This window comes from Podarcis erhardii, assembly GCF_964252035.2.
Source record: "Podarcis erhardii genome assembly, chromosome: 13".
In the NCBI taxonomy this organism is placed as follows: domain Eukaryota; kingdom Metazoa; phylum Chordata; class Lepidosauria; order Squamata; family Lacertidae; genus Podarcis; species Podarcis erhardii.
This window is the reverse complement of record NC_138502.1, coordinates 35,122,204-35,149,967: the sequence shown is the minus strand read 5'-3', so window position 1 is coordinate 35,149,967 and position 27,764 is coordinate 35,122,204. Positions and strand designations below refer to the sequence as shown.

Below are 27,764 nucleotides of genomic sequence, written 5' to 3'. Positions count from 1 at the left end.
AATCTCCATCAGGCCCTGTTCTTTCACCTTTCACCTGCGGCCTCCCCTCCCCTCTTCTTAGCTTTGCACTTTTGTTTCTTGCCTGCCTTTCCTTCTCCTTCTTCCCCACTCACAACTTCCAGTCAGCTTTGAGTCCTCAGATCTTTCGGCGTAGAAACTGAGCGCTCTTTTCCCTCTCTCTCTCTCTCTCTCTCTCTCTCTCTCTCTCTCTGACGCAGCTGGAACAGTTGGATCAAGCTCTGTTGCGGCAGAAGCCCAATGCAAATGCTGTGGCCACACTGGAGAACGTCATTGAAATCCAGAGTAAGATTTTGTCGTATTTCTGATACCAAATTAACAAAAGGATGGAATGTTGCAGATAGGGGTTTGCTAAAGCACTGACAGTCATACCTTGGAAGTCAAACAGAATCCATTCCGGAAGCCCGTTCAACTTCCAAAACGTTCGAAAACCAAAGCACAGTTTCTGATTGGCTGCAGGGAGCTTCTGCAGCCAATCAGAAGCCCCGCCAGACATTCAGCTTCCAAAAATAGTTTGCAAACCAGAACAGTCACTTTCGGGTTTGCGGCGTTCAGGAGCCAAAACATTTGGCAATTAAGCTGTTTGACTTCCAAAGTACAACTGTATTGACCCTCTCACTATGGCCCTAAGACGAGTGACAGCAGCGTCCTCTGTGGCCAATATGGGCTTGCTATTGTTCAGTGTATGGCGAGACTCTGAGGACAGTGTGTTTAAAGCTGTTCCCGCAAGTGATACCAAGGACAGAAGTTAAGTAAAGGTTGTGGCGTTAAGCATGTGCACCCACAACAGTTTCTCCAGCTTGCAAAAAGTTGACGACTCCTGCTGTACCCAGGTTTGGTTATAGTAGGAGATTGCGGTTGGGGAGTTCAGGGACTGTGTCCAAAGACTTTGCAAAAAAAGAAGGAAGGAAGGAAGGAAGGAAGGAAGGAAGGAAGGAAGGAAGGAAGGAAGGAAGGAAGGCTTTTGTACATAGATGGAAAGAGAGGTTGGAATCGCATGAGTGTTCTGGGAGGGCAGCTCCAGAAGTTCAAACGGGACAGGCCATTCCCTCATGACGCATTGCTCCTTTTCGTCTCAGGTAAGCACTGGAACTCAGTGAAATGTTCTGCAGCGATGGTCGGCTGCTCCTTGCTGGAGGCGCAGAAGGGTGAGGCAGAAGAGGCCGAGACGGTCAGTGCCATGGCGTCGCTGTCAGTGGACACAGAGCAGGGCAAAGCAGACAGTGATGTCCGGTACGTTTGCTCCTTTAGATCAGGGGGAAACCATATCAGAGGGCGCAGGCATCTTATCATAAGTGTTTTCGGTCAAGGGTAGTCAATGCGTTGCCCTGTGGAAGTACAAATCCCATCATCCCTAGCCATTGGCCATGCTGGATGAAGGCTGGTGGGCGTCGGAGCCCAACAACATCTGGAGGGCCACAGGTTTCCTGTCTCTGTCCTTAGTGGCCTAGGACCCTCGTACCTATGGGACCGCCTCTCCCAGTATGCCCCACGGAGAGCCTCAAGGTCCATAAATAGCAACACCCTAGTGGTCCCGGGCCCTAAGGAAGTTAGATTAGCTTCAACCAGAGCCAGGGCCTTTTCAACACTGGCTCCGGCCTGGTGGAACACTCTGCCTCATGAGACCAGGGCCCTGCAGGGTCTGATTTCTTTCTGCAGGGCCTATAAGACAGAGTTGTTCCGCCTGGCCTTTGGCTTGGAGCCAATTTGATTCCCTCCCCCTTTTTCTTTTTTCTTTTTCCTTTCTCCTCCTGTGATGAGGCTGCATTTTAATATTTTAATGTTTCAATAATTTAATTGTATTTAATCTTGTTTTTAAGTTGTATTCATTCAACTTGTTTTTATTAATAATAATAACAATAATAAATTTTATTTATATCCCTTCCTCCCCAGCTGAAGCCGGGCTCAGGGCGGCTAACAACAATAAAACAGTACAACACAACGCAACACTCTAAAATCATTCATTATAAAATTAATTCAAATCGAACCACTGGCAACCATTGGGCCAGAGCTCCATGAAGATTGCCAAAGGAGGGAGTTATTGCTTGTTAGCTGCCCCGACCTTGGCTGAGGAGGGCGGGGTATAAATAAAAATTATTATTATTATTATTATTATTATTATTATTATTATTATTAGCGCCTCTGACTTCTGAGTGCTCTTTCTGCTCAGCTTCTCAACTCCTGACCTTGCCTAACCGCTTCCTACCTCATAGCTCAGTGGTAGAGCACATGGTTTGTCAGCAAAAAGGTCCTGGGTTCAACCCCCATCATCTTCAGGTGAAGCCCTGGAGAGGTGCTGCCAGCCAGTGTAGACAGTGGTCTGACTCGATATAAGCCAGCTTTCCTTTCTTTCTGTGTATAAGGCCGTTGTCTTCATCCTGAGCAAACCTTCCGTTTTTCTGACCACCATGCTGACTTTCAGCACGTTGCGATTGGCCCCTTCTGCCTGGGCAGTTAAAATATTTCTTGACCATTCTCTGACATCACAGCTGTAAAACCCAATAGCTGCGTCTGCCTCTGGGCCAATGGAGGCCAGTAACCAGTTGTCCTATTGTCTTCTCTCTCCAGGCCAGCAGAAGAGCCAATGGAGGCCGAGCCCGTGTTGTGAAGTGCCAAGACTTTGATTTGTGTAGCTGTCACTCTGTGGGTTAATTGGTAATTCTGTGAGTCCATTTAAAAAAAACAGCAGCAGCAACAGCAACAACTACTACGAATTGATTTTTTTTTAATCTATTAAAAAAAAGGAAAAAAAAGAGTTGCACTGGACAAAACGAGCCCATGTGTGTGTGTGCGTGATCGCGTCAGTCTCCTGGCATATGTTCTCACCAGCATCACCATTTTGTCCTAACTCTTTAAGGATTTTTGTGAGGGGAATGGTGGTGAGGTGGGGGCTTTCAAGCAAGCATCTCCTCTCTTGTTCCATTCTTAAGACATCATTCCCTCTCCTTCCTGCTCCCCCTGCCTCCCTGGCCGCTAAACTCACCCCCTTCTCAGGGTTGGTGCAAGCCATTTTGCTACCCTAGGTAACAAAAAAATAATTTTCACACACACACATACATATATATACACACAGACACACACTACATTTCTTCCTTGGAGGTTGTCCCAGTTTCAGATTCTCTCCCCTTAACTTCATGCAAGTGGATTATTATTATTGTTGTTGTTGTTGTTATTTTGCTCCATTCACTTGTTTGTGGAGTGAGGGGCGTAATAGGTTGCAGTCAGGAAATCTGGGGAGGGGGCTTGCAGTTGCTTCCACACCTCTCTAGGGTCTAGGGCAGGAGCGGGGAGTTGCGCGTCCCCCTTTAGGGATTTCCCAAGTCGCCTGGAGCACCCTTGGGACTCTTGCTGCCCTAGGCAGCCACCTGTACTGCCTCTTGGGCTGGGCCGGACCTGCCCCTTCTTGCCGAACCTGTTCCTGAAATGCCATTTCTCTGCTCCGGGTTTTTGCACATTGAGATGGGCATCCGAAGGCAAACCCACCCCGCTTCCCAAATGCCTTTCCCCCTGCCTCTTCATTTCCTACCCTTTGGCAGTTTCTCACTTCTTCCCCCTCCCTGCGACATTAGATCCTTGGGTTTAAATCCTATCTGTGTTGCCTCAGTCGCGTATCTTTCTCCCGACCCATTTCAGCTGTTTAAAAAAAAGTGTTCCTCAGTATTGTATAGTCCTCCTGAATTAATCTCTAGGAGAAGAAACCCCCGAGGTTGAGGAGAAAGGGGGGGAGAAATAAAAAGTGTGCCTTTAAGTCGTTTTTGTTAATGCCTTAAATTCCCTGTGAGGTTTGCTTCTCCTCCTCCATCCCTTCCTCTTTCCCTCTCGCCCTCCCTCCCACCATCCCTGCTTAAGTTAACCATCTCTAAGGGAGATCATCTTGTACAAACTTGGGAAGGAATCACGTGTAAATCCCCAGCACCAATGCGCATTGAGCCTGATCCAGCTGTAGCTGTAAACAAATGGTTATCAAGCAAACTAGACAATGTGGGTGGGTGTATCGATTCAAACATACACTAAGAGAGAGCTTTCCAAACTGTGTGTTGCGACAATGTTAAGTGTGTTGGCTACAGGCGCTCCCCGTGCTCCTCCCGGGGCTGGAAAGGGGTTTGTTTAACCTCCGGTTTGCTAGTAAAACTGAATTACCGTGTCACGAAATGACGCAGAACCGAATGACTGTGTCACAGAATGATGCATGTCCAAATAGTGTGTCGCTAAACTTGAAAAATTTGGAAAGCTCTGTGCTAGGATGTTCATTCAGAGCAATGCAATGCAGAATCTGATTTGGTGCCTACATTCCCAATCTGGCAAGCGATATCTCTGTGCAGGCCTGTTTACGAGCGTGCATCTACCTTAGCTGGATCATGCCATGTGTCATTAAATCCCTTTTGTAATGAAGATAACTGCTTATGTTGATTGTTTCATGACCAATGCTTTCTTGAGGATTTCTCTCTCTTCTTTCCTCTCTCTCTCTTTCTCTTTCCTCCTACTTCCCTCCGTCATCGTTCGAAAGATTCCTCGTCATTTATTGTAAATAATTTGATTTCTTGTATCGCGTGCACAAACTTTGTTTCGATGAAACTTTTTTGTCCATTCATAAAGAAAAAGAAAAAAGGAGAAAAAAAAGAAAAGAAAAAAAGGAGAGAATTTCTTTGCTGTCACTTCACCAGCCAAAAAAAGAAAGAAAAGAAAAGAAAAGAAAAATGTTTTGTGGTGGGGGAATAAAAAAACCATAGAGCAATTTTAGCTTTTAAAAGAAATGGATATAAAGAAAAAAAAAGGTATATAATTTTATTACAGATGTATTATTTAATAGTATTTTTTTAACTTGTACCACCAAACTCTCCTTTCCTTTGGAAAGTTGCTAGCAGGGATAAGGCAACAAGGGAGAAGATGGGGCTTGGTATTGTTTTCACTAATTCAGGGCAATGGGATTTCTAAGCTGTGCGTGGTGGGGGAGGGCACTGGGGATGGGGGGGACGGGACATTGTGTGGAATGTGAGACTGTGATGTGTTTTTTAGCTGCACTTATGGTTGTTATCCTTGCCAGGGTCTGCTTTAGGGTTCCTCTGGGTTTGCTTTGGTTTAATCCATCCAAGGGTCCCATATGGGAGAGGTGGAGGGTTGCAAAGATGCTCCATCCCATGATGGAGGTGATCACACACATAGCCATGATGAACAAAAAGAGTGGGGCTAGTAGGCGGGGCTTCCTTCCTTCCTTCCTTCCTTCCTTCCTTCCTTCCTTCCTTCCTTCCTTCCTTCCTTCCTTTGGTGCTGTGGGAGACAGCCAGTAGAGGGAGCCATAGAACTTGCCCAGGGCAGAAAAGACATCCGTTGCCCTGGTTTTATTTATGAGGCACAGCCCATGCCTGAAGGCAAGATCCTTGCAGTGCCTAGCATGCAGAAAGCCTTCCAAGCCAGGGAGAAGGGAAGTGGGGATGCAGACCTCACCCACCAACATGGAAATATATGTTTTGGCCCACCGGGATACCTGGGGGCAGCCTGGCCACTGCTAGGAAGTGTTTAGTCACAGGTGCAGCAGTGGGTGGGTGAATGTACATGTGCTCAGCCTTCTGCTGATTTAAAAAACAAACATGGGTTGGACTCCAGAGTACATAAGCTCAGGGATGGGGGCTTGGTTGGATTCCAGCTCCCCTGACCATTGGGCCACGCTTGGCTGGGGCTGGTGGAGCCCCAAGTGAGAGTCACAAGTTCCCATTCACTGACACAAGCAGAGCACCACCCCACCGCCTCTGGGATAAAGCCCAGGGTTATACATGTTTTGCCATGCTGCTCCTCTTGCGTGTATGGAGTATTTTCAGCTGCTTTGGGTCTCCGAGTTTCAGGGGAGAAAGCAGGCTAAGACGTAGCAAAAATAAATGGCTTGGCGTGGTCTGTTTCTGCAGACAGCAGTCTTTTGCCCTCCTATTTTGTTTTGACTAGAGAGACAAGAACGAGAGATAAGGCACGGAAAAGGCAATGAGGTCAGGAACAGGCCCCTCTCCGTAGCTGTGGGCTGAAACATCCCTGACCCTCCCCTTAACTTAGAGCCACCCCAAGGCACTTTCTGCCTTTGGGTTTTTGCTTTTTTTAAGCTTGCCTTGTCAGGTTCTGAGGTTCAGAATTCATGCAGCAGAGCAGGGATGGGGGAACCTGCGTCCCGCCAGGTGTTGTGTTGAGGTACAGCTCCCATCAGCCCCAGCCAGTGTGGTCCCCCCAGTAGCCGGGGATGATGGGAGTCGTCTGCAAACAACATTTGGAGTGCCACAGGTTCTTACCTTCCCTGGCAAAGAGAAACTTCTGTGGTTAAATTACCCAGCGCGGTATGTAGATTCTGAGGACCATCTAAGCATGAATCCAGCTAACTGAGCGGTGAGAGATGGCAGTGTTCCCCCTTAATTTCTGATCAGTTCTTAATTTCATACCTTTTTTAATCCATGCACAGGTGTACATTTGGCAGGAATAGTGAGGAAAAATAAGCCATATGGGGAGAAGGAGGGGGAAGCAGTAAAATGTATCCTCACCAGAAATCCTTATATATTCGTCTCAGTCGTCATTGCAAGACAGTTGGTGCCCCCCTCTACTTCTGAAGCACCAGACCCATTATCATCACTATTGCTGTTTATTTAAGATGTTTTAATCTATCTTGTAAACCGCTTAAGCTAAATGAAACCGGTATATAATAAATTGTCCCCCCTAATAATGAGCAAATAAGTGCAACAGCAGATGTGCTGCCATGGCTCGTGGGTGACCCATGCCTTTTTAAAAGGCCATCCCATAAGATGACCTGACTTCAGCAGCTCAGCACCCATAGATAGCTCTGCTTGGGCTTTCAGAAGAGATCTTTCTCGTGGTAGCAGCCCTCTGTTGCTGCAAGAAGCGGCACCGTGCTCCCGACTTTTTGCTCCAGCAAGAGGGTCAGGGCAAAAAACGAGAATGAGTTGGCTGTGGCTCCACCTCCTGCTGACCTCTCTGCCTTCTGCCTCAATGAGCAACAGCCGCCACCTGCTCCAGAACAGGGATGCGACCAATTTCTGAGGGTAGGTTCATTTGAGAGCTTCCCACATCTCCACCTTGTACCTGTTAGAGTGGACAGATGCACCTTTAAATAGGACTTTGCATGGGGTGAGTGTCTCACCTCCCCCCAGAGGGAGCCTGGTATTTCCCCAATATCTTCCAATTGTCATTGACAGATCAGTGATTTGAACAGTGAGCTCAGTTGGCTGTGCTGTTCCTCCAGTCTTCAGATGAGTCTTTTTGTAAGAAATAAAGCGAGAGCAGCCTGAACATTTATTCATTTAAATGCAGTGCTTTTTTCTGGGGGGGACGCAGACCCCTAAATCTTTGTACTTTTGTCAGTTTACTGTATTTATTTCCCCCGATTCGAACTATAAAATGGTGATTTCCTTGAGTCAAAATAAGAGTACCCCAAACATTTTTTATAGAAAAAAAGCACTGTTTAAATGTTTCTCGCTTCATGTATTTATTTTTTTAAAAAAGAACTGCATCTGAAAAGCAGCTATTGCAATGGGAGCGGAGGAAGGTTTGTGACATCCCAGGCACAAGCCAATCGGCACTGTTTGCCACAATATGGCAGAACTGATTGCCCGTGAACTCGATTCTGCGCAAGGACTTCCAAATCTCTGTACAATAGTGATTATGCTTCCATAATGATTCAGCTGCTATAGTAACACACATCTTCACCTGTCCTTAATTTATGCTTAGTCAAATGTACAACAGATGTGAAAGGGAAGTACAATGTGGTGTGTGGTTTTGCGGCCTCCCCAGTGCAGATGGCTCAGCAAAGTCCCTTGAATGGCTTGCCTAAGCTGTCATTTCTGCTGTGTGGAGAAGCAGGGGAATCCATGCAGGCTTTGCATCTGTATTGTGTAGCTTGCAGAAATTTGACGCAGTGCCTCCCGCAAGGCACCTATCTGCATGCCCCTGTCACAAAGGTCTTGCACTCTACATCTTCACCAGCTTCACAGTAGATAGATGGATAGATCGATATTTGTGATATCACTCTACAAATACCTGAAGGCCTGTCACACAGAAGAGGGCAAATACTTGTTATTGGCTTCCCCCAAAGGGGAGGACTAGATCTAATGGACTTCTTACAAGTGGGTAAATTTGGGCTGAATATTAAACTTCTTTGTTAATTGTAAGTGCACTTCAAATACAGTGGTACCTTGGTTCCTGAACAGCTTAGTTGACGAACAAATCGACTCCTGGACGCCGCAAACCCAGAAATAAGTGTTCCGGTTTGTGAACGTTTTTCGGAAGCTGAACGTCTGTTTTGGCTGTTGGTGTTGTTTTCAGGGCCAATCGGAAGTTGCGCCTTGGTTTTCAAACATTTTGGAAGTCGAACAGACTGAGTTCGAGAACAAAGGTACCACTGTACCTCAAAAGAGTTTTGGGTTCTTGATTCCCCCGCTTTGAGCAGGAGATCAGACTTGACAGCTTTCTAGATCTCTTCCAACTTTTAGTCAGTGGAAATAACAGCAACAACGCCCATCCTTTTAGATAAGCTTCAGCAACTTAAACTTCAACATTAAAAGCAGTTAAAACAATTAAATTACTACCGATTGATGGATGGGTGCTTGCCGTGTTCTCCCTTGCAATCCTGGAATAAGTGCACTTGCCTGTTTTCCCTCTAGTTAACATTTTGAACCACTTGCTATCAGCGGCAAAAGTGTGGTTTTGGGGGGCGAGCACAGCGGATCAGTATATATGCAAGGATTTGTTTGGATAGATGTCATCGCACTCCCAGTTTAAAATACCCCCATAAATGCCCCTTTGGAGGATCAAGGAACTTTTCTTGGTGATATTTCGGGCACTGTAAGAAGAATGTGAGGATTTATCTTCTTTAAAAAGCTGTGTCAGTTTCCTGAGAGAGCCTTCCTTGGGGGCTTGGAATGAAGCTATGAAACCACATACACTTTATATGCTGCTGGCCTGCCCTCCCATCTCCAGTTGCAAGTTTGAATTCTGGCTGTGGATAGAGAAGTTAACCTAAGATCTAAGTTCCTGGGTGTGAGGCCTAGTGCCCTACAAAGATAGGAGTGGTTGACTAGGCCAGGCCTAACTCCTGAATGGCCTCAATCATGGCCCAAAATTTGTATTGACCAATGGCAGACGGCCTTTGTATGACTGATATTGAATGCCGCTGTCATTGGCCAATCAAAATTCTTTTGTGAGGAGTTCCTCCTCATCCACTCCTCCAGATCGGAACCTTGAAGTATCCCACACGCCTTCCTTTTTCTGATGGGACCAGGATGAGGATGTTGTCTTGGTTGTTAAGAACTAGAGGACGCTCAAACATGGTACCTCATGAATCCAGACTTAAGTTGCAATGAGGTTGTTCGTCATGACTTGACATAGTTCCCGCTGAAATCAGTGAGGCTTTTAGTGCAGGGTTCCCCAAACATGGCTCTCTCTTCTGTTTTTGGACTAGAACTCTCATCATCCCTAGCTAGCAGGACTGGTGGGCAGGAATTATGGAAATTGTAGTCCAAGCTTGGGAAACACTGCTTCAGTGAACTGAACACAGCAACAGGGAACCTGCAGCCTTCTAGGTGCTATTGGACTACAACTCCCATCATCCCTCACCATTGGCTATGCCAAAGGGGAACAGCAAGTTCCCCTTTGCCGATTGAACCCAATGAGTGTCCTTAGCTGAAGTGCCGTCAAGGTAGCTCACTGGTTTGACACAAGCCAAGGTAGATGTCTACTAGTGCCGAATAAAGTGGGAGCCAGTGGCATAGCATGGGGGGTGCAGGGAGGGCCCGGCCGCACCGGGCGCAACATTTGGGGGGGGCGCTTGCACTCGCAGCTCTCTGCCCCTACCTGGCTCACTCAGGGTTAGGGGGAGCAAATTACTTGCCTTGCCCCGGGTGCTGACAACCCACGCTACGCCACTGGTGGGAGCAGAGGTGTAATAAAGAGCAGGGACAATGAGGAAGCCTCTTATTTGAATCAGGGCTGTGAGGTTCGCTGTGGTCAGGTCTGTGGCTGGTCATAGAGAGAGGCAGTCTCCCAGGGTGCTCAAGTCCTTCCTGTCCACCCACAAAGGAGATGCAGGCGTTTCCTTTGTCCTCGTGAGCAGGCAGTTCTCTGACCCACATCTCCTTTTCGCAGGTCCACCAAGGAGCTTGTGGAAATCCGCTGTGCAGGCCCAGAGCTCTGCGCAAGGCTGCATGCTTGCTTCCATCCCTATGGCTAAACTCTGCCTTGCACACTGGGGCTTCCACATGTGGATGTCAAGCAGCAGCAGCATGTTGGAGGGGAGAGGGCGAGCCATGGATTTTCATGTGCATTGTTGTCATTCCCCCCGCCCTTCCACACTGCACATGTTTTGTGTCCAGTACTCCTGTTTCTGCACCGACGTAGCTTTTACGTTCGTGGTTTTCGTGAATGCAGGTATCAAATGAAATCCCACCGTTGGGATTGTACGGCTCGTTCACCCAGAGCAATAGAAACTTCAGCTAAATCTGAGGCCAGGCAGTCTGTGTTACGCAGAACTCGCAGGTAGGGCTTGCCACGTCTACATTTTTCCACCTTTTTTTTAGGGTGGGTGGGAAGACAAATATCCACCAGCCATATTTTTCATCTTGGTTTTTAAAAAATTATTTCTAGGGGGAGGAGGGTGGGAAGTCAGAACTGGCCAAGAGTAGCAACTCCTTCGAAAAGCCATGAGTCTTTAGGACAACAGCATGGAACAAGTTGTGTGTTTGTGTGTGTGTGTGTGCGTTACAGCTCCTGTTTTGTGGAAGATTCCACACCAGTATTAAGTTGCCAAGGGGGCTGTTTTCATGGAGGGAAAGAGGGACTTTGTCAAAAAACACAACACCAATCCTCTAACCAGCCCCCTTCTCATGTTGCTGAAAGATGCCCCCACAAGTGGGAATAACTGTAATTTTATTTTATTTTTCCTGCTTTTCCCCTCCTGCTTTCTGTCTCTTTCTCTTTCTCTCTGTTTTATCTCGCTCTGGATACAATTTTCAGTTGAGTATTTTGTAATATGTTCCAATGTTTGTCCTTGTGTAAATAAAATTGTTTCTGGCAATATCCCGTTGTAGAATTGATGTGTGGAGGAGCTGTCTGGGCTTTTTTTTCCTATGTGAGTCTTGTGTCCACTTCCCAGACTAGCAGGACCCAACGGCTAAAATGTGTGAATGTCTGTCCTGAATATCCCACCCGTTTCGCTTCACTGGATCGTCCCTGGTTCTGCTGTTGGCAGAGAGAAAGAAACACTGCACGCGCCTCTGAGGCAGGAGGCGTTTCTAGAACAAGAAAAGCCAACTTGGGACTGTGTACACAAACGTGCATTTAAGCCACATGACACACACATACCCCAAGAATCCAGGGAAACATAGTTTGTTAAGGTTGCCTTCCAAAGGCAACAATGGGGACAAAAACGAGATAGTGATTTGCTAGGGATACCAGAAAAGAGACAACCTATGCCTCTTTAGAGGGACGCGGGTGGTGCTATGGGTTAAACCACAGAGCCTAGGACTTGCTGATCAGAAGGTCAGTGGTTCGAATCCCCACGACAGGGTGAGCTCCTGTTGCCCGGTCCCTGCCCCTGCCAACCTAGCAATTCGAAAGCACATCAAAGTGCAAGTAGATAAATAGGTACCGCTCCGGTGGGAAGGTAAACGACGTTTCTGTGTGCTGCTCTGGTTTGCCAGAAGTGGCTTAGTCATGCTGGCCACATGACCCGGAAGTTGTACGCCGGCTCCCTCGGCCAATAAAGCAAGATGAGCGCCGCAACCCCAGAGTTGGCTGCGACTGGACCTATTGGTCAGGGGTCCCTTTACCTTTATGACTCTTTTGGAATTTAAAAAAATCAAAACGTTCACAAAGCAGGAATACAAATGGGACGTGAAACAACAGAGTGCAAGGTGGGAGTGCTGCAGTTCAGGATGTGAACCATTCATGGATTCCCCCCCCCCCCCGCATTCCATTTTCCTTCCCCCTCTTCCTCTCTCTCCCACCACCTTTTTCCGGTCATCCAGTATTCTGTGCCCACTGAGCTGGCTTAGCCTTACCAATACCTTCCACCTGCGTATGCCATTTTGTCTATATGGAAGTATCCACATTTGGAGGGCGGATGCACTGCTAGTTTATCACCAGTCTTCCCCCAAACGTGTACACGTGTGAGATTTTGCCCCAGGACTCCCATAAATCATCACTGGTTTTCTTTGGCTGTGAGCTCTGTCTGTTTTTCCACAGTTCTCACTAGTGGATATGCCAGAGGCGGAGGGAGGCAGTGCAAAACACAGTCTGAATGCTGTGAAAGCTTACTGTACTTGCAACAGCAGCTTTCTTTTTAATAAAAGACTTCTATATCCTGTGCTCCTTTTAAAAAACAAAAAAAAGTCTAGCAACTCCTTCAGATTCCATTTCTTGCTGTCTCAAAAGCATGTGCTGGCAAATGACATGACAAGCTATGAATGCAAACTTTATTATGATACCAATATTCAGGACAGATAGATGCAGTGCTTTTTTTTCTTTAAAAAAATGTCTAGGGGTACTCTCATTTTCCTACTCCTATTGAAATACTGCCCCTCAATGAGGCCAAACTTAGATTCACAAAATGTTTAGGGGTATGCGTCCCCCCAGGAAAAAAATCACTGGATAGATAGATAGATAGATAGATAGATGATAGATAGATAGATAAGCTTTGGCAAAAACTGGAAGAAACAAAGGGAAGGAAATCTTAAGACTATGGATGGGGAAACCTACGTTGGATTTAACCCCAGCCAGCACAACCAATGGTCATGGATGATGGGAGTTGTAGTCCTGCAACAGGAAGAGAACCACAGGTTCTGCGCACTTACATGCTACCCAGTCACTTTTTCTGGTGCGCTGGACCCCAAATCCCAAGGCAGCCCCCCCTAATCCAGGCAGGTATGGCTTTTTGTGATTGCCGACACTGTTTTAAAACCATGGCTGTTGCTTGCAAAACAGAAAGATGGGGTGCTAATCCGTTGTGTTCAAGCAAGTTGGCGGGTTTCTTTAATTTTCTTAATGCACGTACAGTCATGATGGCCAAGTAATGTGCCGACAACGACTGAAGGGAGGCAAAGGCTTAGCTAGCCAGCCTTAAAGGTTGTGCCAGTATATTGCGACTACAGTGCTTCCTAAGCAACTGGGACTTACCGTATTTTTTGCTGTATAAGACTCACTTTTTCCCTCCTAAAAAGTAAGGGGAAATGTGTGTGCATCTTACGGAGCGAATGCAGGCTGCTCAGCTATTCCAGAAGCCAGAACAGCAAGAGGGATCGCTGCTTTCACTGCGCAGCGATCCCTCTTGCTGTTCTGGCTTCTGAGATTCAGAATATTTTTTTTCTTGTTTTCCTCCTCCAAAAACTAGGTGCGTCTTGTGGTCCGGTGCGTCTTATAGAGCGAAAAATACGGTAGGTGGAAAGCAATGGGTGATGAGGTGGCCTGTTTCCCCTTTGAGGGAAATCGGGGAGTTCGATTCTCCCAATGTTTATTTCTTACAGTCGTCCATGAAACTTATTTCCATAGGTATGTAGTAGAAAGGGCTGCTGCAGTCACATCAAATCTTTGGGGGTGTTAAAATGCCTCAACCCATTAAACAGCAGAAAAGTGTGCAGTGGTTTGTTTTTAAAAATGGGATTCTCTACCTGGCAAAATGGGATTCAAGGGGAGGTTGTGGGTTTTTTGGTAAGGCTGTTTTATAGACGAGGTCCGACTGAGTGAACAGACTCGTTTTACTTGAGGAAATCTCTCCTCTGTTGGAAAAATCTTACCTCACGCTGGGAGGAACAGAGCCCTGAGGGTAAAGCAAAGGGTTGCTGTGGGCTTCCTTGCCTATGTCTCCCCTGCCGGCTACTCTCTGTGGGGCGGCCCCGTGCTGGAGGTCAGAGCGTGGAACGCTTTGGGGAGCAGCGCGATCACCACCCACGGGAAGATGGCATACTTCGCAAAACTCAGCCCGTACCAAAGAGCCACGTTCTGCGGCTGGGCCACGTCGCTCAGCAGCCGCAGAACCACGAGGGACAGCGCGGCGCAGCAGAGCCTCTGGGACCAGCCCGGCCTCTCGCCTTTGAGCTGGGTGTAGTACGACGACTGAAAGGCCAGGCCGAGGCCGAGGGCAGTGGCCGTGTCGCGGCACAGGGATGAGAAGGGCCGTGTCTCCATGCGGATCCACTCTGGGTTCGTACACCACTTGGTGGAAAGGCCGATGGACCTGGGAGGAGAGCAAGGAAGAGAAACAAGTAGGTCAGGCAGGCAGAGGGGAATGAAATTATGCAGGGCATACCAGAAGTGGATAGGGAAAATACCGTATTTTTCGCTCTATAGGACGCACTTTCCCCCCTCCAAAAATGAAGGGGAAATGTGTGTGCGTCCTATGGAGCGAATGCAGGCTTTCGCTGAAGCCTGGAGAGCGAGGGGGGTCGGTGCGCACCGACCCCTCTCACCCTCCAGGCTTCTGGAAGGTATCCGCAAGCCTTCAGAGCACGGCGGGAGTTCCCGCCAGGCTCCCAAGGCTTGTGGATGGCAGCCTGCAGCCCAGAGCCCGGGGAGTGCAGCGGAGCACTCCCCGGGCTTCGGGCAGATATCCGCAAGCCTTGGGAGCCCGATGGGAGTTAATTTTTTTCCCTCCCCCCCCCCCAAAAAAACTAGGTGTGCCCTATAGAGCGAAAAATACAGTAATTTTCTTTCTGCCTCTCTCATAATACTGGAGATCTGGGCCACCTAATGAACCTGAATGCTGGAAGATTCGGGGCAGGCAAAAAGAAGAACTTCTTTGCATAGTGCATAGAATAGCTTGATATTCTTTAAAATGTGTTTGTGGGAAGGGGGGGTTGTTATGTACTGAGTTGGATAGGGTCCAAAAGGCAGCAGTCTGATTGGTCCTAGAACAATAGGATTCAGAAAGCAGCAATCTGATTGGTCCACAGGAGCCACCCAATCCAGCTCCAGGTGGAAGTGAATCCGCAACCTGATTGGCCTACAGGTGAATCCTGGAATTAGCAAATCACGTGGGGCCCATTGTGTAAATAATGTATATAAAGCAGACATCTTGGGGGAACTTCCATTCCTCCCTCCACTATGAGCTGAATAAAGAGCATGAAATCCACTCTTGACTTCGAGTATATTTCAGGGGTTATTGTTTTGTTTTTGCTTTAACTCTTTTATTTTGTGCTTTTATCCTATATTTTTTATCTTGCGAACCGCCCTGAAATCTTCGGGCAAAGGGCGCTATATAAATGTAATTGAAAATGATAAGAACCACTCTACAATTCTGTTTTATGATTCTGCAGTTTTGGGGACTACAACTCCCATCATTCCTAGCTAGCAGGACCAGTGGTCAGGGATGATGGGAACTGTAGTCCAAAAACAGCTTTGTTGTGGACCAGGTTTGGGATGTAACACTAATGTAAGGGAACCAGCACCTGGGATAGAACTTAAGAGATATCCTAAGATTTCTGAAGCCAGGAAACTTGGTATCAGAGGGTGCGTTGTGCTTTTCTTCATCTCCATTTTGAGAAGCCAAGCTAAGCTGACATTTTGGAGACTATAGCCATATTTTGGGATGTTTTGAGGAAAAGTATTTCTAAGAGGCAGGAGAAACGGAGAAGTGTGAGGCGTTTAGAAAACCAGCTACTTGACCCCAAAATCCACCCGCCACTAGCTATGCAGGTATCCTTTTGCTAGGCAGATTGCACCTCCATGCACAACGCCAATGAGATGAAAGGTTAACATGCGCAGGAGGTGTGTGGAATGTAGAGTCGGAGGCACAAAACAGCAACCGCCATCGCTGGGGGAAAAAGGAGTCCACGTGGATGGCCCTGAAGCCCAGTGTCGCATCTCCCTGGCGGAAGGAACTCACCAGCTGAGATCTACGCCGAGAGCAACCAACGCCCAATAGCTCACGATGCCGCTTAGCAGGAGAGACAGCGAAGCCCACATGAAGAAGCTGAGTTTCCTCTCTAGCGGGACTCGGGACTCTAGCAGCCAGCCCAGGATGATCGCTGGCAGGCAGTGAGAGACCGGGGGGGGGGGGGAAGAGGAGAGAAGTGAGAAAAGGGGGAAATGCAACATAGAGCCCCCAATTCTATGGCTGGGTTCTCCTCATTGCCCTCCATATCTAAGCCAGGAGTCAGCAGATTTTAGGATCCCAGATTTTAGAACCCAGAGGACCCCCAACAGTAGCCAGATGCAAAGCAGTGGCTCAGGAACGTGAAGAATTAAGAGGAAATAATAATAATAATAATAATAATAATAATAATAATAATAATAATAATAATAATATATTATTTCTACCCTGCCAATGTGGCTGGGTTTCCCCAACCACTCTGGGTGGCTTCCAGCAAAATATTAAAATACAATAATTCATCAAATATTAAAAGGTTCCCTAAACAGGGCTGCCTTCAGATGTCTTCTAAAAGTCAGATAGTTGTTTATTTCCTTGACATCTAGTGGGAGGGTGTTCCACAGGGCGGGTGCGACTACTGAGAAGGCCCTCTGTCTGGTTCCCTGTAACCTCACTTCTCGCAGTGAGGGAACTGCCAGAAGGCCCTCAGAGCTGGACCTCAGTGTCGAGGCTGAATGATGGGGGTGGAGACGCTCCTTCAGGTATACTGGTACGTTTTAGGGCTTTAAAGGTCAGCATCAACACTTGAATTGTGCTTGGAAACGTATTGGGAGCCAATGTAGGTCTTTCAGGACCGGTGTTATATGGTCTTGGCGGCCGCTCCCAGTCACCAGTCTAGCTGCTGCATTCTGGATTAGTTGTAGTTTCCGGGTCACCTTCAAAGGTAGCCCCACGTAGAGGCGCGTTGCAGTAGTCCAAGCAGGAGATAACCACTACTCTTGCACTACTTTGGCAAGACAGTCCGTGGGCAGGTAGGGTCTCAGCCTGCGTACCAGATGGAGCTGGAAGACAGCTGCCCTGGACACAGAACTGACCTGCACCTCTATGGACAGTTGTGAGTCCAAAATGACTCCCAGGCTGTGCACCTGCTCCTTCGGGGCACAGTTGCCCCATTCAGGACCAGGGAATCCTCCATACCCACCTGCCCCCTGTCCCCCAGAAACAGTACTTTTGTCTTGTCAGGATTCAACCTCAATCTGTTGGCCGCCATCCATCCTCCTATGTCCCTCTGTGTTCCTGCCCGCCTCCCCAGTACCAGAACTGGAGTTTACACACAGATCCTTTGGCACATGTACGCCTAACCCTGTTTGCCCCTTGAGCGTTCTTGATTTCAGCGGCCTGATTAAAGAGGGAAGGAAAAAAGCTTTTCGCGATCACGACTGGGAAATCTTTGGATCTGAGGCAGAGGAGAAATTCTGAGCTGTCCAAGGTCACCTCTTCCCTCATTCAAGATTGTTTCCCACAAGCCTCTGTGGTTCGTTTCTGAGCCTGGCTACGGGGGGAACGTTCATCTCTAAACTGGACATAAAGCACTGTTAACGGTCCTCATGAAGACACAAAGCAAGGCCCTTCTGCAAAGGATGCTGGGATTTCAAAGCACAGGCAGCAGAGATGGCCGCCAGCCGCCACAGTGTACCCACCTGTCAAGATGCCACCAACGACTTGGTGGGGGAAATGAGCGAGGATGAAGATGCGAGAGAGGCCTACAGCCAGCAGGAAGATGAGATAAACTGCAAAGGGCCCGGCCTTCACGACCCAGCTGTAAGAGGCAAAAAAAAAAAGGGGGGGGAGGAGAGTGGGATTTTATTTATTTTTATTCAAATTTATTCTTTACCTTTATTTTCCTGCAGGAAGCTCAAGGTTAGGGCTGATGGGAGTTGTAGTCCAACAACATCTAGAGCAGGCATAGGCAAATTTGGCCCTCCAGATGTTTTGGGACTGCAACTCCCATCATCCCTGACCACTGGTCCTGTTAGCTAGGGATGAGGGGAGTTGTAGTCCCAAAACATCTGGAGGGCCGAGTTTGCCTATGCCTGATCTAGAGGGCCCAAGTTGACTACCTCTTGGCACATGCCACTGACCGACCCACCCAATGTCAGCTCAAAAATTCACTGCACCTGTTTTGATTTTATGCACCAACATTACATAAAGGAAAAAGAGGTCGGGAAAAAGGCCAATATATACCGTATTGGCCCGAATATAAGCCACACTTTTCCCCCAAATGCCAACCATGAAAAGTTAAAGTGCGGCTTATAATTTTAAAAAAATTAAATTATAATTTTATAATTTAAAAAAATTATCCAGTATGCAGCCAGGAGTGCAGGGCAAACAGAACCAGGAGCAAGACAAAGCGGCACCCGCCCTGCTCGTATTGCCCCGTCCTCTCCCCCAAGAAGGGAGAGAGCAAAGAAGGGAGGCGGCTTATATTCGGGTGCAGCTTATATTCGGGCCAATACGGTATGTGGACTGTCCCTGGATTGAGGGAATTTTCTTCTTTAAGTTCTCAAAGCTCTTAACCTAGCTCAAAGTTGTCATCTGAACTACCCGAATGTTTACCTGAGAATCAATCACAGCCAGTCTGTCATTTGAAAAACAAAACTTTAGATCTGTCTTGTGCCCCCAAATGGTAACTAGATATTCCGCTCTAGTGACTGCAACCTTGGTTTAAGGAGCCATCTGGCCGCCTGGCTTATATATCTAAGTTTCTAACACTGGACCGCCAGTCGCTCCTAGGCTAACCTGCCTCGCAGGGTTGCTGTGAGGGGGAGAAAAAGAGGGGAAGTGGAAAGGCCCATGAGCTCCTTGGAGGAGGGCGAAATGCAAATGTAATAAATAAATAAATAAATAAATAAATAAGGTATACAATGCTATTAGCAGAGACATCACCTTGCCTTGCCAACAAAGGTTCGTATAGTTAAAGCTATGGTTTTCCCAGTAGTGATGTATGGAAGTGAGAGCTGGACCATAAAGAAGGCTGATGGCCGAAGAATTGATGCTTTTGAATTATGGTGCTGGAGGAGACTCTTGAGAGCCCCATGGACTGCAAGAAGATCAAACCTATCCATTCTGAAGGAAATCAGCCCTGAGTGCTCACTGGAAGGACAGATCCTGAAGCTGAGGCTCCAATACTTTGGCCACCTCATGAGAAGAGAAGACTGATGTTGGGGAAGATGGAGGGCACAAGGAGAAGGGGACGACAGAGGACGAGATGGTTGGATAGTGTTCTCGAAGCTACCAGCATGAGTTTGACCAAGCTGCGGGAGGAAGTGGAAGACAGGGGTGCCTGGCGTGCTCCATGGGGTCACGAAGAGTCAGACACGACTAAATGACTAAACAACAACAACATACAATGCTATTGTAAAGTAAGAGGGAAGGGGGGAAGAGAAGGAGGACTGGGAATGTGAGTGGCTGAGATACAGAGACATACCTTTTGGAGTGCTGCGATATCCGTGCGGTCAGTGCGGTCACCACTGGCCACAGAGCCGTGCCTGTGATCATGCAGTGGCCAGAGGGGCTTCCTGCAGAAAAAAAGGAATTGGATTAGGGTTCCCCCCCTCTCTTTCTCTCTTTTAATCAGCATGCTTGGGAGACTGCCCTGCTTTGCAACAGACGAACCACAGACGAGTCGACCTTTCGGTCCCTGCCAACTCTGTAATCCAAGGCATGGCCTGGGTGGGGTGGAGGGCTGGAGACAGGCCTGGTGGTCTATGTGGAGGTTCTCCCCCTTGCTCTGCTGGCAGCTGGTCTGGGGCGAATCAAACGCCAGCAGAGAATTACCAGGAGGCGTTCCAGTGAAAACCACCAGCCCAGGCGATTTCAGAAAAGTCTCAGGCGAATTCCTGAAGGTCCACGGATACCTCAGAACCATGCAGCACTTGGCCATCACAATGGAGCAAAGCAAACATGGGACATCCACAGAAACCTTTATTGAAACCTTTTTTTTAAATTAAAAAATAAACAAAACCAGCCTGGAACAGTCAGCCTGCTGGCTTCTCAAAAGTTTGTGCTGCCTCTTGAAACCGTCAGGCCTCAACTATTTGCCTCCCTCACAGCAGCTCTAAGTTTATTAGCCAAGTACACAAACAAGCAGCTCCGTTCTACGTCAAGAGTTTGATCTTCCTGACAGATGTGGCATTCAATCTTCTCCACCGCAAGCCAACATTTCATTTTGCCGAGAAAGAGAGAGCTGGCCAACTATTCCTGTCCAACAAGTGGGCATGGAATTTTTATTTCTTATTTGTAAATGTGCCAATAACTCAACTTTGTTCAAACCGCACGGACATAATCTTTCTTCATTCGGGGCCCAACTAAGCTCCCTTTGAGGACCTCTTATTTATTTGCTTAAGCTCTTTTTTGGGCTTCTTGAGTTGTGGCATGTTTATCTTGCCATTCTTCCAAAGCAGGGATGGGGAACCTGTGGACTTCCAAGCAGAGACACCCCACCCTCACCCTGTCCTGTATTTTGGCAGAACAAAGGTGGCAACCCTACTTCAAATGTACAATATGGATGGGGTCCTGAGTTCAAGTGCTTGCCTGGTCATGAAGCCCACGAGCTGAGCAAACTCATTATCAATCTAATCAGTTTCACACTGTTGCTCTTCAATCAAAACGGGGAAGCGGGTGGAGCTTGCATGCCACCATGACATCTATAGATCAGGGATGACGATTCTGTGAGACCTTCAGATGTTGTTGAGCTCTACCTCCCATCAGTCCTAGCCAGCATGGCCCAATGGTCAGGGAAGCAAACCAAAAACCAAAAAGACCCCCGCAGAAGCCATACTGATTCGCTATTTCAGCCACATTTCCCAGCTAAAGAAGCCGATAAGTAGACCTTTTTTGAGATGGCTCCAATAAGCAGAGTTTGAGGAGCCTAGAAGAATTTGCCAATGTTTACACAGCTAATAACTCTGTGCCTGAAAGGAGGCTTTGGAAAGAAATCAAACCTGCCTTCTGCTTGGATGTGCAAAGCTAATAGGCTAGCAGGCAACTGGCCTTCAAAGCAATTTATTTTGTGGAACCCCAACTAGCCCCTATGTGTCCTAAACTCCATGCCTCTGAGCCACAAAACAGCTGTACCAGCATTTTGCCAGGTGTGTGTGTGATATTTAATGCCAAGGATATCATATAACTTTAGAGCTGGAAGGACTTTTGGATCTCATCTAGTCCAGATGTCGGGAACCTGTGGTCCTCCAGTTTTCTGAACTACAACTTCCATCAGCCCCACCTAATACGTCCAACATTCAGGGATGTTGGACAGTTGAATAACATTGGGAAGACCACAGATACTTACCTAGATGGACCAACGTCTGTCATGACATAAGGCAGTTTCCTATGTTACACGTTCCATTCATTATTATTATATTTTGTTTGTTTATATGCCGCCCATCTGACTGGGTTTGCCCAACCACTCTGGGTGACTTCCAACAAATTAAAACTTCAAACCATGAGGTTGATGGAACATGCGGAAATGGCTAAGAGGACCGGAAGAGTCAGAAATCAGGAAGATCAAAATTTTAATAAGGAATGGGTAAAATTTATAACTTATCTTAAAGACCATTGTAGACAATTAAAATCATTAGTAGGATTGGAATATCACTTGTAGTTTAAGGCTGAATTCTGGACATAACGGAAGAAGTAAAAGGTTTGGATTATCATAAAAGATGTGGGAGGAAATGATTAATAATAGGACCCACAAAGGGGAGGATGGAAGTCCAGGAGATTCCTTGGAATCTTGTTTTTATGATTTATGTTTGATATATCTCTGTAAAAATTTAATTTGAAAAACCAAATAAATAAATTTTAAAAATAAAAATAAAACATCAAACACAGTGAAACATCTAACATAAAAAACTTCCCTAAATAGGGCTGCCTTCAGATATCTTCCAAAAGTCAGATAGTTGTTTATTTCCTTGACACCTGGTGGGAAGGCGTTCCACAGGGCGGGTGCCACCACTGAGAAGGCCCTCTGCCTGGTTCCCTGTAACCTCACTCCTCACAGTGAGGGAACTGCCAGAAGGCCCTCAGTGTCCGGGCTGAATGACAGGGGTGGAGAAACTCCTTCAGGTATGCAGAACTGAGGCCATTTAGGGCTCTAAAAGTCAGCACCAGCACTTTGAATTGTGCTCGGAAATCTACTGGGAGCCAATGTAGATCTTTTAGAACCAGTGTTACATGGTCCCGGCGGCCGCTCCCAGTTATCAATCTGGCAGCTGCAATTTAGGTTAGTTGTAGTTTCTGAATCACTACCACATGACTGAGACAAGCAATGTGTGAGGGTCCTCAGTAGCGCGGCTTCAAGGTTTTTTGGGGGTCCTTGGGCAAGTTGTTCTCACTGCCCCATTCTTCCTTGTGTGGGTCTTTCTCCTCTTCTCCACTGATTTTGTTGCCACCCATTTGCTGACCTCACCTTCTGGCATCCAATCAGTGCCATCGCCCAAAGTGGACGAGGCACAGGGAGGTTGTTTTTGCTCCTCTCACTGCTCACTTGGGAGTGGGTGAGTGAATAGGCAGCAACAGCAAAGAATAACAGAGCCAGGAAGCTCCAAGGATTAGTAATGAGCTGCAGTTAGACCGTGGGCCTCAACAGGTACACAACGATGCTGAACCATCACCATCGGCCTGGTTACTTATGGACAAAGGTGTGCTGGGCAGTTCTTTCTCCACCCCTATTTAATCCTCACAACAACCCTGTGAGGTGGGCTATGCTGAGAGATAAGAGATAACTGACTTCATGCCTGAGTGGGGATTTGAACTCTGGTCTCCCAGGTCCTAGACTGACACTCTAACCACTAAACCACACCGGCTTTCTATGCTTTCTGCATTGCAGGTAGAGGGATTGCAGCATCTAATTCAACCTTTCATTTGTCCCCAAGACAGCAGGTGAACAAATCAAAAGATGCTGCCCCAGTATAGCGTATTGAATTAAGTTGGTGGGACAGACTGCTTGCCTGTGTCTCAAAACTGATCGCCGCATGTAAGGAATTAAGGGCCCCAATCATTTTTCAACCACAGAAGCCCAGATTGACTGGCGTTTTGAACCTTCTCTCAAGCGACAGACCTGGCCCTGTTTCACAGCTTGCAGGGAACTGGCGGAGGGTGACTTCCTCCTTCCTTGAAAACCCAGACTCATAGATCCACCAGAAAGGCCGTTCACCAAACAAAAACCTGCAGAGAGAGAGAACAAAATGTTAAGAGATAACAAGGGACAAGTGGATTCAATGCTTTCCGAGTTCCAGGAGCTTTTAAGTTTACTTTTCATTTTATTTACTGTCGACAGCTGCTTTTCCAGCCCACAGCAACCTTGTGCCTTCCAGATGTTTTGGACTGCTACTCCCATGATCCTCCGCATCCTCCGGTCACACTGAGTGGCACTGATGGGTTTTGTAGTCCAAAACATCTGGCGGGAACCTAGGTTGCAGAAGGCTGGCTGATGTGGCCATTGTGAGCTTTTAAAACACAAACGTATATAACATTTTAGTAATTAGTATGGAAAATCCCTAAGAACTGTAAAGTGGGGTGTCGCTTATTTAAACAAATAAATGGAAGGCAGCAACTCCTGCATATTATCTCCCTTTACGTACATGTACAAGCACTGCCAACCCTGGTACCATGGTAATATTTACTGAAATCAGTATTGCCATGGAAGGAGTGGCAGTTGTTAGAAGCTGGCGATGTGCGCCAGGCCACCTGGTGGGTGTGGGGGTGTCTTACCTCACCATCCCCTTCTGGCCGAAGTAGCTCCAAGGCCTAATCAGCGTCCTCAAAACTGAGAGAACTGAACTTTGTTAAGGAATCAAAATTAACAAAAACGAACCAAAAGTCCCCAATTAAGGTGAAGTGACTTTAGAGCACTGATTTACAGCTGCCGTTTTGATTTCCCACAATGCCCTGGACATAACGTGGCTTCAGGGGATTGTGGGGAATTAAAATGGCAGCTGCCCACTACTAATTAGAGGGCGGTTTTGAAAAGAGGCCCAGGAGACAGTGTCAGAAACAGGCCCTGCTTTTAGGGATGCTTTTAGCCTACTAACATCAGAAGAGGGGGTGGCAACTATGCAGTTAAGTTTTCCTGAGGCCTGGCGCACTTTCAGGAGCAGCTGGGACCTATGGACAACTGGCCTTGTGTGGTGGCAGCTTCTCCAACCTTTTCCTGAGACCAAGAGTGAGTCCCGATGGTTATTAAAGCCTGGGACGTTTGTTTTGTGACCTTTTTTCCCTCCTCTCACCATTTAGAGACTAAGTTGAGCCATTCTGAGATCAAGCCCAGCCAAAGGACTTTGACGCCAACCTTCCGGTCGAGCAGGAAATAAGCGAGAGGGAAATAAATGATGATGACGCTCTTTGGGTCACCCATGAAGGTCATCCAAAGCCAAAAATCCTTCAGCCCAGGCAGGCTAGTCTGAAGCACCTCTGCAAACCGGATTCCAGAGGTGTGGAATACCTCCATAGTGGTGAAGCTGGAAAAGATGGTGAGATTGGTTAGGATACAGGAAATGCTTACTGCGAAATCTTGGTGAGCCTTGGTGCCTTGATGCTGCAAATGGGTTCCATCCCATTGCCACAAACATGCTTAGTAGTCTGCCATGCCTGACTCAGAGGGAGTGATGAAGTTGGGTGTCATCAGCATGTCATCACACCTCACTCCAAATACCTGAAGATCTTCCCCAGATCTACATTCCTGTAGATCAGGAATGGACCTGTGGCCTTCCAGCTGTTGTTGAACTCCCAACACCCATCATCCCCAAGACAGTGTTAGAAACTCAGGTATATAAACTAGGAACCAAATAGCTCCTGAAACCAAGGTTATAGTCGCCAAAATGGAATGTCTTATAAAAGAATGGAAACGGTTTATTGAATATTTACAATTAAACTGTAAACAGATAAGAGAATTGGCAGGATCATTGTAATAACCTGCAGTTTTACAAGAGTATATATTTAAAGTAGATGAATAAATGAACAAATTAAGTTAATTTGGATATGCAGAAAATATTAAAAAATAAATTTAAGGAACTGCAGAAAGAGGAGGAAAGAAGACGAGTTTTGAAATGTTAAAATGACTGTAAAATTACAGTGGTACCTCAGGTTACATACGCTTCAGGTTACATACGCTTCAGGTTACAGACTCTGCTAACCCAGAAATATTACCTTGGGTTAAGAACTTTGCTTCAGGATGGGAACAGAAATCGTGCTCCAGCGGCACAGCAGCAGCAGGAGGCCCCATTAGCTAAAGTGGTGCTTCAGGTTAAGAACAGTTTCAGCTTAAGTACGGACCTCCAGAACGAATTAAGTACTTAACCTGAGGTACCACTGTATTGAAATGTCAATGAACTGAAAATCATAAAAAGACAAAACAAAACAAAATGGAATGTCTACTTGCCATTTTGGGGGCAAGAACTTAAAGAATATTCTCCACAACTGTAAGCAGGGCAGTGGGGTGGGATAAGTGAAGACAAGCTGCAACAATTAAGTATAATGTCGTTCACTGCTCCTGCTCAGGCTGCACAGGAAAAGCATTCTGGTTCCTGAAATTTATTCTGATTGTGCGGATAAAACATAACAGAATTCTGCAGTAGAGTGGTACCTCGGGTTACATACGCTTCAGGTTACATACACTTCAGGTTACAGACTCTGCTAACCCGGAAATATTACCTTGGGTTACGAACTTTGCTTCAGGATGAGAACAGAAATTGTGCTCCAGCGGCACGGCAGCAGCAGGAGGCCCCATTAGCTAAAGTGGTGCTTCAGGTTAAGAACAGTTTCAGGTTAAGAACGGACCTCCGGAACGAATTAAGTACTTAACCCAAGGTACCACTGTATTAGTGTGTGATGACAGTCAAGATTCAATGATTCCCCAGGCATGCACTTCCACATGGTGATCTCGGGCACCCTGGAACTTATAACCAGCAACAGCCCTGGGTATAAGCTCCACAGGTGAATGGTGCCTTGGGGAGCATCACTCTTTGGGGGGTGGGGGGGCAGCTCAGAGACCAGGGGTTGTCCAGAGGACTCCCAAGGAGAGGAGAGGAGGCTGAGGGAACCCTCCACAAGGCAGGGTGTTCGAAAAAGGGTGAGGGGCTGCCCGCTCTGTAGGCAAGGGGTGACATAACTGGGCTCCTGATCCCCAAAGGGTGTGATGCAGAAATAATGTAGTTGGTCAAAGGAGCCGTGGACTCAATAAGTTTGAAAATCTCTGGCCAGGGCTAGATTTAGGTTTGATGAGGCCCTACGCTACTGAAGGTAATGGGGCCTTTTATATGTCCAGCTGTCCTATGTCAACAACAAATTGTCACTGTTTTTTGTGTTGAATATATGCTATATGGTAATTTATGGACCTAATAGGTCCATACACAACACAAAACACTGTTGCTGTATGTAGGTTTCCTTTTATTTGTTTTTTATCTTATATTTTGGAAATGTACATCCAGGTTTTTTTTTCTTTGAATTTTTGTGGGGCCCCCAAGGGAGTGGGGCCCTAAGCTATAGCTTGTTTAGCTTATACGTAAATCCGGCACTCCCTCTGGCCTCAACTTAAGCAACAGAGCAGGAGCAGCCGCCAGTAAGGAAACCAGAGACTTCCTGGTCCGTTATGGGCTCTTAGCAGCCACTACTCCAGTCCAACCCCGGTGGCTTCCTGCAAGAGAGGCTGGAAATAGCAACGTAGTCATGGCCAGGAGTCTACACAGGCTCCCCCTTAACCTCCTGGCACAACCACAACTCCCAAAATTCGTAGGAAAAAGCGACGAACCCACAAGCCCCCAAAATATTCTTTAATGGGTGCCAGGAGTTACATTTGTTGTAAACTTAACATGGCTGGGTTTTCCCCCCACTCCATGTTCCCCCAAAGTCTTGCGCCGGTGATGTTAGGAAACATTCATATAATCGATTGCACTTTTCAAAAAGCTGAGCCTCATTGCTTCCATTAAAAGGATGCGCTTGCAAACCATTTTAGCTACCTAGATTGGGAAGCGAAAGTTCCCTCTCCCTTTTTTGCTCTTTTCCCTTCCTCCCCCAGCAGCCCTTTCCCTTATAGCTCTCCGCTGCCTCTCCCGACCCTCCTGGCTCGCCCCTTCCCACCACCATCGCACTTCCCATCCGCTCCACGCCCACTCCCATTACCTGCAATTGCCGGGATCCGCTTTGCCCACTTTGAATGGAAAAACTACATTTCCCAGAAACCTCAGAGGCACGGAGGACCCGGTATCCGGCTTGGTTACCGGGCGGGGTAAGGGACATTCCTCTGAACTCACGCTGGCCTCTCCAGGGCTCGCGGGGTTTGGGCTCGTTTTATCTCGCATCATACATTATTTTCTGGTGTGTGTCTAGACCGCTCTGTGCATCGTTTACGTAGCAATCAATCAATCAATCAATCAATCAAACATACATACATACATACATACATACATACACACACACACATACATACATACTGATCGCAGGAGCATTTTATTAAAATGCGATTTGAAATGACTACAGGCGTCCGCCCCCCAACCTGTATTGGATGGGCTGCATGTTTATACATAGAGCAGCCTGCATGAGCAATGCAATAGGTTTGAAGGTGGCTAAGCACATAGAAGGTTTAGTTGTTACTACTACAGTACTGCTATTAATAATAATAATATTAAAAAATTATATTTATATCCCGCCCTCCCCAGCCGAAGCCGGGCTCAGAGCAGCTAACAACAGTAAAATAATACAGCATTCTAAAATCAATTCATTATAAGAATTCTAAGGTCTCAAAAATAAATGATCATTAAGTGCACAAGGTAAAACACAGTTACACAGTTACACAGTTACAGATAGGTAGCCGTGTTGGTCTGCCATGGTCAAAACAAAATAAAAA

General features: G+C 47.0%; 2 protein-coding genes and 1 long non-coding RNA gene across 8 annotated transcripts in view; 2 read left to right on the top strand and 1 right to left on the bottom strand.

Annotated features, from left to right (window-relative positions):
- The window catches only part of HDAC5 (histone deacetylase 5), a 119,670-nt gene extending 113,963 nt beyond the window's left edge, over positions 1–5,707 (top strand). For all 5 annotated transcript variants that reach the window (XM_081837644.1, XM_081837646.1, XM_081837645.1 and 2 more), the window contains 3 exons: positions 219–303; positions 1,098–1,251; positions 2,587–5,707. In XM_081837644.1, coding sequence (XP_081693770.1) covers positions 219–303; positions 1,098–1,251; positions 2,587–2,626 — 279 coding nt within the window. In that variant the 3' untranslated portion in view covers positions 2,627–5,707. The remainder of the gene's footprint in view (positions 1–218; positions 304–1,097; positions 1,252–2,586) is intronic.
- Positions 5,708–6,927: 1,220 nt separating this feature from the next.
- On the top strand, positions 6,928–11,079 carry LOC309328290. Its single transcript, XR_014150739.1, has 2 exons — positions 6,928–9,767; positions 9,943–11,079. It is a non-coding gene; the product is annotated as an uncharacterized lncRNA (long non-coding RNA).
- Positions 11,080–12,454: 1,375 nt separating this feature from the next.
- On the bottom strand, positions 12,455–27,219 carry G6PC3 (glucose-6-phosphatase catalytic subunit 3; the record flags this gene model as incomplete). Of its 2 annotated transcripts, XR_014150710.1 has the most annotated exons (8): positions 12,455–13,171; positions 13,433–14,233; positions 15,881–16,022; positions 17,566–17,684; positions 19,353–19,443; positions 22,983–23,089; positions 24,151–24,381; positions 27,041–27,219. XR_014150710.1 is itself a non-coding variant. In XM_081838089.1 (7 exons), 7 exons carry the CDS (start codon positions 27,217–27,219, stop codon positions 13,873–13,875), a joined length of 1,230 nt encoding a protein of 409 aa, XP_081694215.1. In that variant the 3' UTR covers positions 12,455–13,872. The 2 variants fall into 2 exon arrangements, 1 of the variants encoding a protein (XP_081694215.1); XM_081838089.1 differs by having other exon boundaries at positions 12,455–14,233.
- Between the last annotated feature and the right edge of the window lie 545 nt (positions 27,220–27,764).